The 16,852-nt window shown below is 41.2% G+C and overlaps 1 protein-coding gene across 2 annotated transcripts in view; it reads right to left on the reverse strand.

Annotated features, from left to right (window-relative positions):
* The window catches only part of MON2 (MON2 homolog, regulator of endosome-to-Golgi trafficking), a 74,081-nt gene extending 58,920 nt beyond the window's left edge, over positions 1-15,161 (reverse strand). For both annotated transcript variants that reach the window (XM_065048587.1, XM_065048586.1), the window contains exon 1: positions 14,907-15,161. In XM_065048587.1, coding sequence (XP_064904659.1) covers positions 14,907-15,017 — 111 coding nt within the window. In that variant the 5' untranslated portion in view covers positions 15,018-15,161. The remainder of the gene's footprint in view (positions 1-14,906) is intronic.
* Between the last annotated feature and the right edge of the window lie 1,691 nt (positions 15,162-16,852).

The following is a 16,852-nucleotide window of genomic DNA, read 5'->3' on the forward strand; positions in this document are numbered from 1 at the left end:
TGAATTTTATTACTGATCTTCTAGTTGGCATTTTCCATTTGAAAGGTAACACTTTCACTAGTGAGTACCAGAATGAAACCCATTTTGCCAGGGATTTGTTTCCCCAATGCCCTACACGAATTACCCCAGCGCAGCACCATGACTCTCTGTTCTTCCGGACGCACACAATCCACACCAGCAGTTCCCCCGCACCGCTGCAACCATGACCTGACAGACCAGCAGCCCCCTCCTCTCCCTCACACCCCTTCGGCAGGACCCGGGGCTACGGGGGCACAGGGTAGCCGGACCCTGGCCAGGTGCTATGGAGCTGAGCATCCCACTGAGGGGTCAAAAACAGCTGCACAGAACAGCGGTTCTCTCCTCAGCTGCCAACAAATGCTCCCCATGGTGAATCACTAAAGTCACGTTCTCTAACGAAATCAAGCCAAACCGAAAAAATAACATTGAAGCTTTGCCTTTCAAAATTACGATTTCTGACAAGTTTTGTGTACAAAACACAAGAGTACTTTGCAAATGGCGCCTCTTCATTTTTTAGTTCCATTAAGATGCTATAAACCTCTGGAAACAACTAAAGAAATAATGTTCAATACGCTGTGCACCAAAATAAATGCAACAGGTTTTCCTAAATGATAGGACACATTGCTGGAAAATACTGTCCTGCCAAATTTGAAAGTACATTTCCCCCTTTATTGGAGCTTTGTATTTCTGTGTACTTCCCACATTAAACATTTCTATTTTCCTCTGATACTACTATTTAAAGAAGAGTGCCATCACTATAAAACAGATTAGACAAGCTGCGGCAGCAGAAATAAGCAAGTGACAGTAGATGAAGCTCTACCAAGTAGTAATATTCCCCCTCCAGCAAAACATTACTCCAACAAAATTTCCCAGAAAGGTTAAGATGACTGTATAAATTAATAAACAAATATTTTCATTAAGAGTTGATATAAATATTTTTAAAATAGCTAAATTAAATGCCAAATTGAAAATTTCAATTTATTTTTAATTTCCCAAAGCAACACAGAAAAGCTAAACACTGCTTAAAGATCATTGAAGAGATCTGTGAAATTCTAGATGATTATTTAAGCTTTGCTGAACATAGTGTTTCTATTTCAAAAATACAGACAGAATAATATCCACAGTGCTTGAACTAACATACAACATGCTCAAATGAGCACAAAGTGACATGCAAATATATCCTTCGCATAATTAAAATGAAGAGTGCCAAATGCAGTCCTCATTTATTTTAATTACATTAACTCAATGTGTTGAAGTGTCTTAAGTTTTAAGTCAATCCCCGTTCTTCTTCAGTTATAAAGTGTCAGCTAATTAGGAGGGTGTCTTGTCACAACAAATTGTTCCTATTAATTAATATCAAGGATTTGTCACAGTCCAGCTTCAATTATCTTCCAACCAAACCTCATCACATCTAGTGGCAATCGATTTCCTTCTTGCCAGGAGTGACAAACTCACTCTGAGTCAAAGAAATATTAAGCCTGCCCATGGCCATGACATTCACAAACACCATGCGCTCTGCACAAAGACAGAAAAAACACGTCCAAGATCAGGTCTCCCAGTTAGTTGTTTCCATGTTAGCTTTATACAAAATAGCATATGTTTTTTAAAACTAAGGTAAAACAAAACAACAACTATTAGACTTTCTACTACCGCTCTGAATTTAACCGTTTTTCTCCATGAGATACAGGAAGTTCTATGATCATCTGCATTATGTTATGGTTAATATTTATAATGCTAATTGAAAACTAATTCAATACTAATTCAAATACTAATTCAGTTAAAAAGTAATTACTCTGCACACATCCCACAAAAAAAAAGGAGAAAAAAGAAAAACACACACTCCACCAACATATGTAAAAAACACCACATATTAACATTTACAAAAAAATTACCTCAGCTGATCACAAATAACCAGTAGAAAAAATGAGACTATAAACAACCATCTGGCTATTCTGTATACACCAATATAAGTAAACTTGGATTGTACCCATTTCATCAATTTAACTTGGCAAATTAAAAGAGATATTCATAGATTTTAAGCTTACAAATTGACATCAATTACCATAGCACTCTTCAGGACACTGTCCCATTATAAAAAGACTAAAAAAGGAGATGGCCAGCATCATACTGTGTATTTATGGCTACACATATGATAGTTGACGTTCACAAAAACACAAGGCAAGATGTTTTTAAAGAAGTTACCACTTTTTAAAGTATAATAACATTATCAGTTTCCCTTAGCACCACAGTTAATAGCAATCTAATGAGCAAGTCAGTTATGTCTTTAATTTTAAAAAGAAACAAATCCACCTAATTCCTGTAACATAACAAAGCTCAAGTGTACCTGAAACCTTCAGTTAATTAGATTTCCTATTCTGCTATTTTAATAACCTTGAAACAAATTGATAATAAAATGTCTCAAACGTACAGTTGCCATTACTTGAGTTTTGCTTCATGTTTCTGCTGAAGCAACTACAGCACCCAGTGTGGGCAGGGGAAATACTGATGAAGAACAGCACATATTCAAGTCAATCTCTTCCAGTACTTTGTTTTAATCAAACAGTCAATAATCTCATAGCAAAATTCAACAGGACTCTCTAGGCTCAAGCACTTGCCCATCATCTTTCTGCTTCCTTGGAACTTACCAAGTATTTGCTGATTACATGGAAATCAACCTTCACAGAAATCAAAGTAAGGAAAATGGAGAATTTACATACAAAAAAAAACCAAGACACACATAGCGCAGTTCCACATAGACTGAAAAGATGCCTGTGCATAATATCTACCTCCTGGCCTCAAAGTTCCTCTCCCAAGGTACAGTCTGACAACAGCATTCACAGCTCCCCTAGAACCTCACCCTGAGGCTGCCTTATAGCCAGAGGCTCTCTACACAAGAGAGACCAGGATGTGGAAAGTCAGAGACTTTCAAACCAATCTTTACGAGTTTCTCAGATCCAAAACTCTTTGTGTCCGCACGGACTTGTCAGTCCACAGTTCAAACAGGGAAGAACTTCAGCCTTCCTGTCATCAGACGTGCTGTGGTCCTTGTGTAGGGCCAAAAGCACCAATCAGGTAACAGAGACAGGTAATTTTGGCTCAGGCACTCAGCAAGCAAAAACTTGAGCAGAACCAACATTTTCCAATATCCAGGTAACATTCAAGAGATAAATTTGTCCACATTACAGTCTGCATGCACATATTTAAAGATCTATAACTCATAAATAGCATCTGAGGTATCAGGATAACTGGGGTATGAAGTTCTGATGTTCAGGATGACATAAAGGCAAGCCACCCCTATCAGCAGCAGAGCGATAAGTGCATCTGAAAGGCACGGGTTCCTCAAATCTGGCTTCCATGGACCCTGAGGACACTCGAACCCAGCTGCAGCGGACAGACTACGTTACCGAAATATACCACTATAGCTAACTCCACGATTGTCATAATGTTAGCTGGGAGCACAAGAAGGGCCACAAGAAGTAATGGCACGGTGTATGCTTGAATACATACCTGTGTAATTATTTAGCAGCTTACTTCTCCCAGGCAAAGACATCATGGACCTCTATTGCAAAGTGAACAGGCGGGCAAGAAAGGTACCAGAGGGATGTGATCCAACCGCACATCAGTTGATCTACAGTAATCCCTACGGATTTGCCCTTACTCTGGAATACACACGGGAGAGCTACCCTTCTTTCGTTGAAAAATAATAACATAGCTAACAACTTTGATAAGGGAAAGATGACACAAAATTCTAATCTTGACTCTCTCTCTTACCAGTGACCCTTTTCAGAATGTGAAAAAAAAAAATCCACTATCTCTGCCATATCAGCAATTTTCTAAAAGTTTCAAAAAAGGATTTTCAAAAAGATTTGTAAAAGGATGAACTTGTTGATCTACAAAGAAACTGGTATCTCATAATTAGGACCAGAAGTCACCATCCATATTTTTATGAACCAAAAATTATATATACACATAACAACCAGGCATGTGCTAATTTCTACTACGGATCGATCTAAAGTTAAATATATTTTTGTATGAACTTCTAAATGTGATAGTATTGTTACCAAAAATTAATGAAATAAAGAATTTCCACTGCCAGTGCTTTGAATGACGATTTGTATTTTGATTGTATATTCAGAGCAAATTACTATCTCCAGAGATACCAAAATTGCCGTAATGTTTGCAGTTCTTGCTACGGAAGCTTTTGATTTCTCTCTTCTAAAAATAAAACCATTCAGGAATGTTTTGGGGAATTATGCTCTGTATTGGTATCTACATGACAACATTTGCCAACCTTCTACTAAGACTGGATGAGGGTAATCTATGTCATCTGTGGTCACTTTGATATCTATTACATGAAATAAAATAGCAATTTTTTTCTGTTCATCATTATCTGCTTTTCCAACTGGAACACTAACCCCACACCCAATAGTTTAGATAAGAGATCTTCCTGTCTAAAGTACAGTTTCACTTCATTGTTATTCTGACTTGCTTTGCAAAGGCACATTCTGGACCATGACTGTACTGCTAAACTATTATTTGGAAACGGACACACAAAAAGCTCCACACTAAATCACCATGATGAAAGCACTCGAGTATACCACATTTGTACAAAAAACCACTGTACTTGCCTTCTGTAGCTTTATCTTCCTCCCCAGGAGGACAATCCCTACTCAGACCCTTTTCTTTTATATATGTTCATTCTACCTGTGATTTAAACACGTGAAACGCCAGTTCTGATATGACAGCACTGTGCACTCATGGGGATTTATTACATTTAATGATTTCATGTACTTGGATTAAAGCTTGCTCACATTCTACTGGCTTGAAGCAAAGCCTACCAGCAGAGTCTCTGAGAATGGAGCACCACCTGCCGTAAAGGCAGGTACAGGTAGCAAATACCCAAACCAAATACTTGTCAACGGGACACATACAAGCCCATGCACCCAAAGGCCAAAGGCATCGAAGGGACAACCTCTATCAGGGTCATGATGAGTGAGGAAGGTTATTGGTGACTGGGAAGAGGTAAGCACCACACACATTTGAGGGAAGGCATGGAAGAGCATTCAGGGCACTACAGGCCAGTCACTCATATCACTCCCTGGGAAGGTTATGGAACAAATCCTCCTGGAAGCGATTTCTAGGCACAGGCAGGACAAGAAGATCACTACAAACACCCAACATGAATTTACCATGAGCTGGTGAACCCAACCACCTTCTACAATGAGATGATGGGCTATGTGGATAAGGGGAGGGCACTACATACTTTATATCTTCATTATAGCAAAGCGTTTGATTCCATCTCCAATTTTATCCTTATAGTAAAATTGGTGAGATATGGACAAGTGGACAGTATAGTGGGAGGAAGATTAGCTGAAAGGGTCATTACAAACAGTGTAAAGTCCAGCTAGTAACCAGTTACTAGTGGTGCTCCTCAGGGATGGATACTGGGGCTTATACCATTTAACATCTTTTATTAGCAGCCTGGATAAAGGCATAGAATCCACAGACAAGTATAAAATTCAGGGTACTGATCAATATTCCAGGGCCAGGTAAGGTGTATTCAGAGAAATGAGCTGGTACAAACCTCATGAAGTTCAACAAAAGCCAATGCAAATCCAGCTCCACACACAAGTACAGGCTGCAGGCTGTGGCTTTGCAGCAAATGACCCAGGGTCTTGGTGGACAACAAAGTGAAAACAAGAGCCAGCAGTGAACCCTTGCAATAAAAGTGGTCAACTGCATGCTGCACAGTATTAGCAAGAACACAGGCAGGAGGGGGAGGGGAGTCCTTCCCTCTCTTTGGCTCTTGTAGGACTATTGCTGGAATAATAGGACCAGTTTTAGCCTCCCCAATGCAAGGAAGACATTGACATGATGGAACAAGTTCATTAGAGGTCTGCCAAGACAGCGGGGGGATGGACAAAAACAGATAAGGAGATGCTGCAAGAGCTGCACTTGTTCAGTCTGAAGAAGACAAGACTAAGGGGAAGGTCTTGTTAAAATCTATGGCTTCCTAACGGGAGGCTATAGTGACCGTGATGCAGTCTGTAACTGCTGTTCAGACGTGTGCACCATCCTTGTATATGTACAAGCACAGAAAGAAAGCAGCGAACACTGAAAGCAATAATGTTCTTTTCAAATCACTTCATATTCTACAATTCCTGCACAAGTTTTTCACTGTAATTTTTCTTCCACAGAATCTTACAATCATGGTAAAATAGTATCAATTTTCCTGTAAACTGAAAGTTGTATTTTGGTAAACCCCTTCCAGTGTCACACAATCTTCAATACAAAACCACCTACAGTTTTCTAGTTTTTTAAGTTTGGAAAGCATGATTCATGTGAACTGTTGAACAGCCTGATTGACCTTTTGTTTGTTTTTTAACCAAGAAATTAATATATTTGCTGGATTTGCTTGTATTACCTTTATTTAGCAAACAAAGACAAAAAAATTGCAAACAAACCATCAGTCTCTATTCATATACAAAGTACTTTCTTCAGCTGTCCACACTTCGCCTGAGACAGAAGAAAAATTGCTCTGGTTTATTCTACATTATTATATATTTATGCTCAATGTAGGAAATAAATCTTGTACATTTCTGATCCAAATCACAAACACAACAGCTGAAGACACCAAAATCTAATTCCTGCTAGACTTGAATCAAGAATGGTGCCATTCTCAATCACCAGAGCCCCAATGCTGTGAGAAAAAAATAAAAAGGATAAACTGACTCTATTATACACTTTCTCCACCAATTCAAGATTTATGACATCGCAGTTTGGCATGTGTTTTTTGTTTGTTTGTTTGTTTGTTTAAAAAAACCACAACCAACCTTGTTCATTTCCAGTTTTAGTGCAAACTATATTAGTTGCCCTCATATTAAAAGTGCTCTTTCATATGATAGGAATGACTGCTCCTCTGGTCCATTAATCTTCTGAAATTGTCAGTTTGTAGCATCAGCAGCAAAATCAGAATCCTGAAGGTGAATTGTCAATAATGCCAGGAGAGGTGCCAGTGTTATCTAAATTGCTTCAGAGCTGTTACCTCTGGAGGTACTTCACTTGATGTGAGTGTGGAGATAAAGATAATGAAATACAAATATTTAATATCAGGAGTTCTCATTTGACAATCAAAATATTACACCTCAGCTGGAAAAATCACCACATATAAATCAACAGAAGAAATCAGAATGAACAACATAAAACAACTCATTACTGAACAGCACTGATGTAGACACAAAGAAGTAAAGCTAACCAAGTCTTGATACAGAAGAAACACAGCCAATTACCAGTAAACTCTTAAGTTATACTTCTCTTCCACAGACAGAGTCAGGATACCCTGCATTTTGAATTATATATAAATTATGTGTATATATATACTATACATACATATTTATTGTGCTGGTTTAACTGAAAATGGGTTACTTTTCTTCATACAGTTAGAAACCTTTCTTTTCCATAGCTAGCACGCTCATCATTTGGACTTAGTTTGAGAACAAGAGATAACACAGAGCTAATGTTTTTAATTGCTCTGGTCTGAGAGCCAAGGACACTCTCAGCGCTCTGCCCACAGGTGTGAGGCATGGATGGGGCAGAGCTTCACTGACATCCAGACGGATCAATAAGAGTATTCCATCCCATTAGTGTCATGCTTCATATATAAGGACTCAGGGCCTTCTGTCTGGCTCTGCTCTTTTTGTCGGAGACAGGGGAGTTTTTGGTGTGGGATGTTTAGTCTGGCGTTTCTCATTTTTAAGAGGCCTCTGGGCTTTCCTGCCTTTTTCCTCCCTTTTCTCCCCCCAAGATCAGCTTTGGGACCAGGTGCCATTTCCTGGGACTGGCTGCTTAGTGTGTTCATGAGGAATTGCCTTGAGTATCTTTTATTCCTATGATATATATATACACACATACATATTTACAAGTAGTGTATTAGTATTTTGCTATTTTATCAAACTGTTTTTATCTCAACCCAAGTTTCTCCCCTCCCTTTTGATTCACTCCCCTAATTGGGGGGAGGGGAGGAAGGGGTGAGTGAGTGGCTATCATGGTTGTATTGCTAGCTCAGGTTAAACCACAACATTTATATATACTTAATGTATAGATATCTTGAGAGCTCATGTCTACTATTAATAGATTTCTGAGTGATCTGTCAAGTACTACACAACTGATTATAAATCACTGAAACAGAGCACTTCACTTTTCATGACAACAATCATCACTCTACATTAAAAAAACAAACAACAAACAAAAACCAAACACCACCATGTTTCAGAGTTTTAGGAGATTGACACTTTAAGTGCAAACTGATTTCGCCTTCAGTTTGTTGATTAAAACAAATGGGAGCAGGAAACTCCTGAGGCTTTGCCACAAGTACTAAATTCAGAGTCACCCAGACAGGTTCAGCAATGCCAAGTTGCCTGGCACCTGGTAAAAGAAATAGCAGTCAACAGTCTGGCCATTACTTGAGAACCAGAGTCACCAAGAATTTCCGAGTTCTGCTACAGGTTTCCAATATAATCTTCAGGAAGACACAGGAGGCAAATGGGGATTCAATCAGAGATTAAGATACACAAATTTAAATATTTAGACTCCCATTACAATGGAGATTTAGTCTCTGCTGAATGCTCCTTAATTCTTAAAGCCTCTCCCTAAACTAATTCAGCTGACCTGCTAGTAGGGGCCTAATGCAGAGCTCTAAGCTTAAACCTCTGTATGTGAGACAACTACACACAGAGAGCAGAGACCCCATGCTCTCCTGATCAGCTGCTGGAAGCCAAGGAAGAAACAATAACATATCTCAAGTGGCAAAGATACCTAACATGTAGGTGACAGACTGAATAATTTTTGAACATATGACATTTCTTACCAAAAACTAAAATGATGACATGAAATTTAGGCTTTATAATAAATCTTGAAGCTTAGAACACATTTTAATAGATGACAGTCCCTTGGAAATGTAACAGTACACTTTAAAAAATACAATTTTGAAAAAATACTACTGTACATAGATCAATATTAAATTTAAAACACTGTAAAATTTATGGAGTCCAGGTACAAAGCTACCAAACAGAGCAATTCATAAAGATCAGGAATTATAAAAAGAACTGTAGGAAATATTACATATCACCTGTTTCAAGTTACCAGCTCAGCTACTGGCTGGCAACTCAAGAATGCAAGAGAATAATCTCCAGTCACATGCACAAAACACATGCTTGAGTGCAAGCTGCCTAATTGTGGCAATATGGATTTTACAGACCATAGTTTCTACATTTCAAAAGAACCTTCAAATTACTAGTTAAGTGAATACCCATTAAAGAAAACAAAAAACTCTACAGTATTTGCATCCTTCTGAACTAATGTTGTAAAGACCTGAAAATTAACCAACCTGGAAAGTTCAGTGTAGGTTAAGTTCCCTGTAGGCTATAGTATCAGAATTATTTAAACCTTTTAAATAAAAAAAATAAAGCAGAAAACGGTCTACGTACATAAGTTTGTTCTTTGCCAGGCAGCTTGGCTCATCCTTTTGCTCTCTGAAACCATTCAATGTTAGCAACACATCAAGCAACTCAAACACCCAAATCACAAGGCATTTCAGTAAGCTGTTTTATTTCTTAGCCTTCTGTGATTTGTGTACTGCACTACATTCAACAGATTTTCAGAAATACTGTTACTGTTACAGAACAAACAGCTGATATTCACACATTTTTAACTGTCCCTTCCAGTTGCATCACTTTGACATTTTAAGCCTAATTAACTGACCTGTATTTTTTTAACTTATGTTTAAATTTTGGTATACATACTCATATTTAGTTTCATACAGCTACCCAATGACATTGGAGACGTTCCCTAAAATAACAAGCTTCCCAAGAAATTTTTTGGCATTAGCCCTAAGATGTGTTCAGGATCAGTATATCACTGCAAAACAAGAATGATTTAACCCAAGGGATAAAACTGTCGCATGTCACTCACTGCAGACAGAGTGGACTCCAAAGGAAGTAATGGATGAATAAAACCTGTGTTTAGAGAACCCAATAGAAAGGGCAGATCAAATCTTTTAGCTCAGCTGGCCCACATCACTTTTACTGTAATTAAATAATGTAAAAGTTTGATCTAGCTGAAAGTCAGTAAAATCTAGATTCTTTAACTTTTGTCAAAAAAAAAAAATATGTAAGGCTACTTGACTGCAAATAGAGTTGGTTATTGAAAAAAAAAAGTAAAACTGGATTCTATTCTTTTTCCTAGATACAACAAATTAATTTACAACATTTTCACAAACAAGTCTGTATGCCAAAGGCACACACAACTCAATAAATAGTTAATTAAAAGCAATGCTGCATTTCAAACAAATGTCTGGAAAAGAAGTAGTACAGAGAGGCTACCCAAGCTATCTTTCGGGAGTCCCAAGAGAGCACTTCATCCAGTTCTCAAAGCTAAACCTGTGCTGCTCTTGCAGGTTGAGGGAGGTTGAACGCTGTTTCTTTACCAACCCTACAGTTCCAAATGACCGCAGCAGCAAACAACCTAAAACACACAGACCCCTGCGATCTGTCACACAGCTGCTGAGCAGAGAGCACGGCCTGTCCCACCAAGGGTCTGAGCCAGGCCCAGCTGCCCCAAACCCGCAGCAGCTTTTCCTTCTGTTCAAAAGCAAAGCAAAAACCTGTGTCAGCATAGAGACTACAAGCTAGAAAGCTGAGACTGTTGGACTGGATCTGTGTAAACAACAAGGAGTTACATGCCACTGGAAATCAGGCTGAGCATAACTTTTTATCTACACTTATCTTCCCTTTTAACTCCATTATTTCTGCTAATTATAAATATTTTCCCTGTGTATTTCTAATGTTTCTTACGCAATAAAATTGTCTAACCAAGTCAGATGCAACACTTTCTTTTAGTGATAAGAAACAGCAAGTAACCTGTTTAGCACACTGAACTACTTTCAATTTTGTGATAAGACAAAATTCCTACTCCAGTTCACTAAAGAGAGCACACACCCAGCACAGGATATCGCAACTCCAGGCACTAGCAGGTTAAAACAGTTTATAAAGCTTTATTCATGCGTCACACAACTCAGTCCAGAGTTAGAAGCATCACAATGCTTTCGTATAGGGCAAAGTCAGAGCCCACCATATTAAAGCCAACAAAATAATGACCAAGTGGTATCATTTTCTAGGAGAAATGTCAGATTACTTAAGATAACATGAGCACAACTGATATCTGTACCAAAGACTGCTTCATCCTCTGTAATTTCAATCTCCAAAGATACTGTTTACTCTCGCCCTGAGAGTTTCTATCACATCCCTGGTTGGTGTCTAAGTGTGAAAATACAAATACGCTTTTTCTCAATGTCATTACATGTGTATCTGCCGATATAAACTGTTTTGAAATACCACAGATGTAATCACCAAATAACTCCTTGATCACAGTATTTCGCTTTCATGCTTAGTACAATTCTGTAGTCAGTGCTGATCCGAGCAAGTATCAAACAGAAAAAACACCTAACAACAAACAGGCACGGGTCTGAAGTCTTACAGTAACTGGTGTTCCCCACGCCCTTAAGGAAAATAAATCCAGCACATTAGTTAATCCCCAAACATCATCAGCGACACTATTTCAAACCCACAGATTCTTTCTGTAATTCCCATTCTCAATTTATTAAGCAGCACCACCTAGGAAAAACCTACACGGATGTTATTCGTCACACAGAGCAAAGAAGAGGCGTGGATTGCTTTGGGAACAAAAATACATTGTTATTTCTCAGTTAAAAGCCCTAAGTAAGGGAAAAGAAACTTGCCACCTGCTTGTCAGAAGTTTAACACTGGGAGAGACCCAGTAATTTCAATGCTTCTTAACAGATTATCAGAGTTAGCAAAAACCTCAGAATCCACTGTTATAAGTGACTGGACTTAAAACTACATGATTTCCACATAAATGTGACCTACTAAGAAAACTTTAGAGACTCAGAAGTAATAGAAAAATATGAAAGTGCTTAAAACAATTAAGAGTTCAAGTTCTGTTTCAAACAAGGGTTTAAGATCTTACTTCCAGCACATGAGGTAAGGCCTAAATCCCACAGTCTGTGGGATCCCCCAGCCGGCTGTCCCCTCTTCTGCTGCAGTTCCCCCCCACCAAAAAAAGAAAAATCATCCAATAAAGCTCTTCAACCTGCCTGTTGAAATAATAATTTAATATTGTTTTAGTCACTCCATACCTCACAGATATGATATTAGTTTGTAATAGCGTACGCACTAGAAAGATCTTTTAAAAGAAGTGAAAACTAAAGCCCTATTTAATTAAAAAAAGGCTCATACCACTTTTTAACTCCTTCCAGTATTAATTAGAAAAAGGATTCACTCTAATTATTTGAGCAAAAAGTAGAAATTTTTGCAAAATTTTACCAATATTAATACAATTTTTTTTTAAAACAGAATAAATATTTGAGAAATGTCTGATGATAACAAATAGCCATGGACAAAATTTCAGATTATGTTAGAAACTGAAAAGATTGTTTGAAACAGTTTGCCTTCATAAAGTATGTATCAAACCTAACAGCTACGATACAGCTCATAACCATTAATTTTGGACTAGAAATGCTTCAATAGCTTTATCGCTATTTATTAAGTGATATGGAAGCATACACATCAGCTGCAAGATAAACTCATAAATTACCCTGCATGTGGTAGTGGTGAGCACAGTCTAGTTACACTGCAGGTTAAAAAGTGACATTATAAATAGTGAGAACTTGTTTTAAAAAGCTCATGTTTAAACATGGTTTTAAAAGCTGGTGCTGTTCCAAATCAGTTAAGAAGAACATACCATTCCTCTGATCGCTCTAGCCAAATCCAATCACAATCAGACTAAACATGCCATAGAAATATCTCTTCAGCAGTTGAAATTTGACAGAAGAGGATACTCATTTCCTTTAAAACTTGAAAAAAAAATGGCTTCCAGAACTGAGGAAGTAAGATCGTTTCCTGCAACTGTATCATACATCCTAGTATAGGGCTGCTCTCCCCTGAGACCTCTGCAAAAGCCCACAACTCACAGCAGAAAGTCCCACCTACTACTCCATAAATTTACCCAAACTCCACAAAACTGTGAAAAACTTTAAGTGTTTTCAATGAAGTCATGCAGATCGCTGTCAAGATACAAACGTAAACAACACAAACATGCTGAACGAGTACCAAGAACTGCACACGCAGTGATTACTCTAACCTCCAGCACGGTAAACATAGTGAAGCCTCACTAAAAGTATTAGCTTAAGAATTACACTGCCCATCTCTTTTGTAGATCTTCAATAAAGTGAACATGAACACAGCAGGGAAACTTGTTCAGAGACCAAAGAATTTACTCAGTCACAAAGTAGAACACAGGAGAAAGTGGGAGCAGCACTCCCGTCTCCCTCCAAAACACACACACAGATTTCTACTCCATGGACCACAACTTTTTCTTATTTACGTGTGACCACCCACAACTTCTCAGAACTGATCACAACTTTCTCTTGTTTTGCTGTGACCACACACAGTTTGTCAAACACATAGGCACTTCTCTGCAACCTACAATGGTAAATATTATAACATGCTCTGTTACAGTGTGTCATTTCATGCCTTTCAAAACAAGCACACCCATAGCTTCAATTCATCTGTTAAAATGTATAATGATTTATACAACATTAAACATGCTAGAGTTAATTTGAACTAAAGTCACACTACATACCTAACTCCTTCCTTCCAAACTGACAGTCTTTATTTTCCCAGATACCCTTCAGGTTCTGCAGGTTAATCTGAGTTAATACATCGGTATTTTTCCTCCCAGTATTGCATAGAAAAAAATATTTTTTAATGGTGACAAACTAATGATAAGGAAAAAGTTAAATTGACTGTGTAAAAACACTACAGAAACACTTGTATAATACGTATGCTTGAAATTAGAGAGAAAAATTCTGATGTCTCTTCAGTTAAACCTGCTTATCAAGATTACTGAAGTCTCAAGCAGAGCACAGAGTAAACCGAGGTTTGAAAAAAAAACAAACATGCAATCCTACTAGCATGAGCTTACTAAATGGAATTTTTAGAAAGAGAGAAAAAAAGTAGCCTAAATTTCTGCATCTCCCGAGCCTCCGCAGTTGTGACCATACCACCGGAGAGCCACGTAACCCCGAAACGACAGGTCACGCTGGCGATCACCAGCGAACCCCGCAGTTACCACCGGCGGACACGGACGCGGACAGTGAGAAATAACGCCCGCCGAGCCGGCAGCCCCGCTCGGGAACGCGTGTGCGCTCCTCACACGCTCACACAGACACCCCGGAACGAGACTTGCGGGGCCCCGCACCCCCAGGAGCTCCCGCCGGGCCCGCGCAGCGCCCGCCGGCGGGGCTGCCCCCCAGCCCCGGCTACCCGCGGGCCGCCCGTCAGGCACTGGCTCGGTGCCTGCCCGCCGTGCGCCCGAACCCTCAGCACCGAGCCCGCCTGGGTGAGTTTGCTGAGGAGATGCCGAGACAGCCAAGCCAAACTTTGCCTCTTCCCCCGGGAGGGCGCTGGGGGCGGAGCGGGGCTGCCCCCATGTTGCCCCTGTCAACAGCGGATCCCTCTCCCCAGCCCCGCTCCCGGAGCTGACCCAGCCCGGCCCATGTCGCCCCCCGTCTCCGTAACGCATCCAAAACAACCACCCGCAAGCAAACACGCCAGGCAAAGCCGGGGCTCGGCACAGGCAGCGCTCGGCAACCCGCGGCCATGAAGGACGGACCGCACCGGAGCGGCACCGGGCTGAGGGCGCACGGGCACGCCGGCAGCCTCCGCTCCGGCCGGGCCCCGCGCCCCGGGAGGCCGCTCCGGCGCGGCGCCCACCGCCCGGCCCGGCTCGGCTCAAGCTCAGCCCGCTCTCACCTCCTTCACGGGGGGAAATTTTTTCCGGCACTCCAGGCTCAGGCTCCGCAGGTCTCCCTGCATGTTTTCCAGCAGCTTCTTCACGGCTTCGGGGCTGCTGGTCCCGGCCATGGCGCTGCCTGGCCGGCCCCGGGCCGGACGCTGTTCCGAGCGGGCAGAGACAGCGCCTCTCGCCCCGCGGCCCCGGCCGACACGTCTGCGCTCGACACCGGAACCCGTCGGCTCCGGCCTCGGCCCCTTCCCCGCCGCTCGGCCCCCCCGCTCCCACAATCCCGGGCGCCGCCAGCGCCGCGCGTCAGGCCGCTTCCGCACACACGGCCCGGGGGCGGGGAGAGCGGCGGCTGCCGGGAGGCGGCACCGGCCCTGGCCTCCTGGGCCCCTGTTGGGCCGGGGCAGGAGCGCTGCCCCTCTCCTGCCGTGTCACTGGAATCACACCGGGCCGGGCCGGGCGGCATGAGGGGGTAGGAGGCGGTGGGCCGGAGTGAGGAGAGCCCCCACCAGCGGCAGCAGGGAGGGGACGAGCAGCCGCCTTGGTGAAGAGTACGTGGGGAGGGGGAGGTGAAGACCCTTGGCCTCGCCCCAGGTCACCTGCATGCAGGTGGTCTGCGAGGTCGGCACTGAAAGCGGCTTAATAATAATAATAAACTAAAAACCCTACAAAACAAACACACAAAAACCCCACAAACAACAACAAAAAACACACAAAACCCCGTACAAAACACGAGAGGCAGATTGTTGTGTTTTCCCTGCGAATCGTGAGGTTCTTCACGCTCTCCTGCAGGAGCGAAGGTTTGTGCCCATCGCCAGCCATGTGTGTGCGTACACGGCGTTCTGTGGTGTTCTCCAGGCAGAGCCAGACTGAACTCGTGTGAGAAGATAAACACAGAGCAAAAAGGAGGGGACGGGGGCAGTCAGCTCTCGGTACTGTCCTTGTCACCAGCAGTGTCCTTCTGAATCCAGTAGCCTTCCAGCTTTAGCCCGTTCCAAAAGCAGGCACCTGAAGAACGAGCATGAGATCTTCTACCGGCACCTAGTACTTGGAGTGACACTCCCCGTGAAACTGCAGCCCAGCCTGAATGCTGCCTGGCAACTTCCTTCTGGAGAACAAACACTATTCATCATGGAACATTTCACAGAGGTTTTGGTCCCTGTTGCAATAATTATTTCTCCATATTCTGGTTGCTGTAAATCCCGGACTTCCGTGGCTGCCTACCCGTAACACAGCATGGTTCTGTTGCCCTGGCATAAACACAGGGAGTTAGAAGACATTCTGGAGTTTCTGCATTCTGCAGTTTTTAAACTTGGGAGTCTTGAAAAGGAGTTGTGAAGAATCGTAATAGAATAAATTTTTGCTGTCTTACTATTTAAAATAATTTTATTTTAAATAACGGCTTTTCTTCACTTTCCTGAAAATCTTCAGTCTTATTCAGAGAATGTTCTAAGATTTTTTATCTTTTTCCTTGTGTGTCTTGTAATGAAAAAGATAAAAGAACTTCTTGTAAATTTCAGCGTCCCTACCTGTATGTTTGGGTTCATTCACTGTGGGTTACGTTGCAAACCCTATAGTAAACAGGCTCTCCCTGGTACACTGTACCTGTAGACACAAATCTTTAGGTGTGCTTTGTAAGGCGAAAAGTGCGGGATTGCTTTCTCAGGAATTTATTATTTTAAGGTGTTTATTTTTATGTTTTCAAGTTACTGGCTGTTAACTTGACAGAATCAGATAAATGGATGTGAGGTTTTAAAACTGCGTGTAATACTGGCACAACTGAATTAGGTGGACAAACTTCATGTGCCTTTAGACAAGGAATTAGGATTCCACCCTTCAGTCAAATCAAACCCATGTTTCTGTAACATTGTTATGCTTTCACAATCCTTTGCTCTGTACATTCTTGAAACATTCTGTACATTCTCTGTACATTCTCTATACATGCTAAACTATTTAC

Source organism: Columba livia, chromosome 1 (genome assembly GCF_036013475.1).
Source record: "Columba livia isolate bColLiv1 breed racing homer chromosome 1, bColLiv1.pat.W.v2, whole genome shotgun sequence".
Lineage (NCBI taxonomy): Eukaryota > Metazoa > Chordata > Aves > Columbiformes > Columbidae > Columba > Columba livia.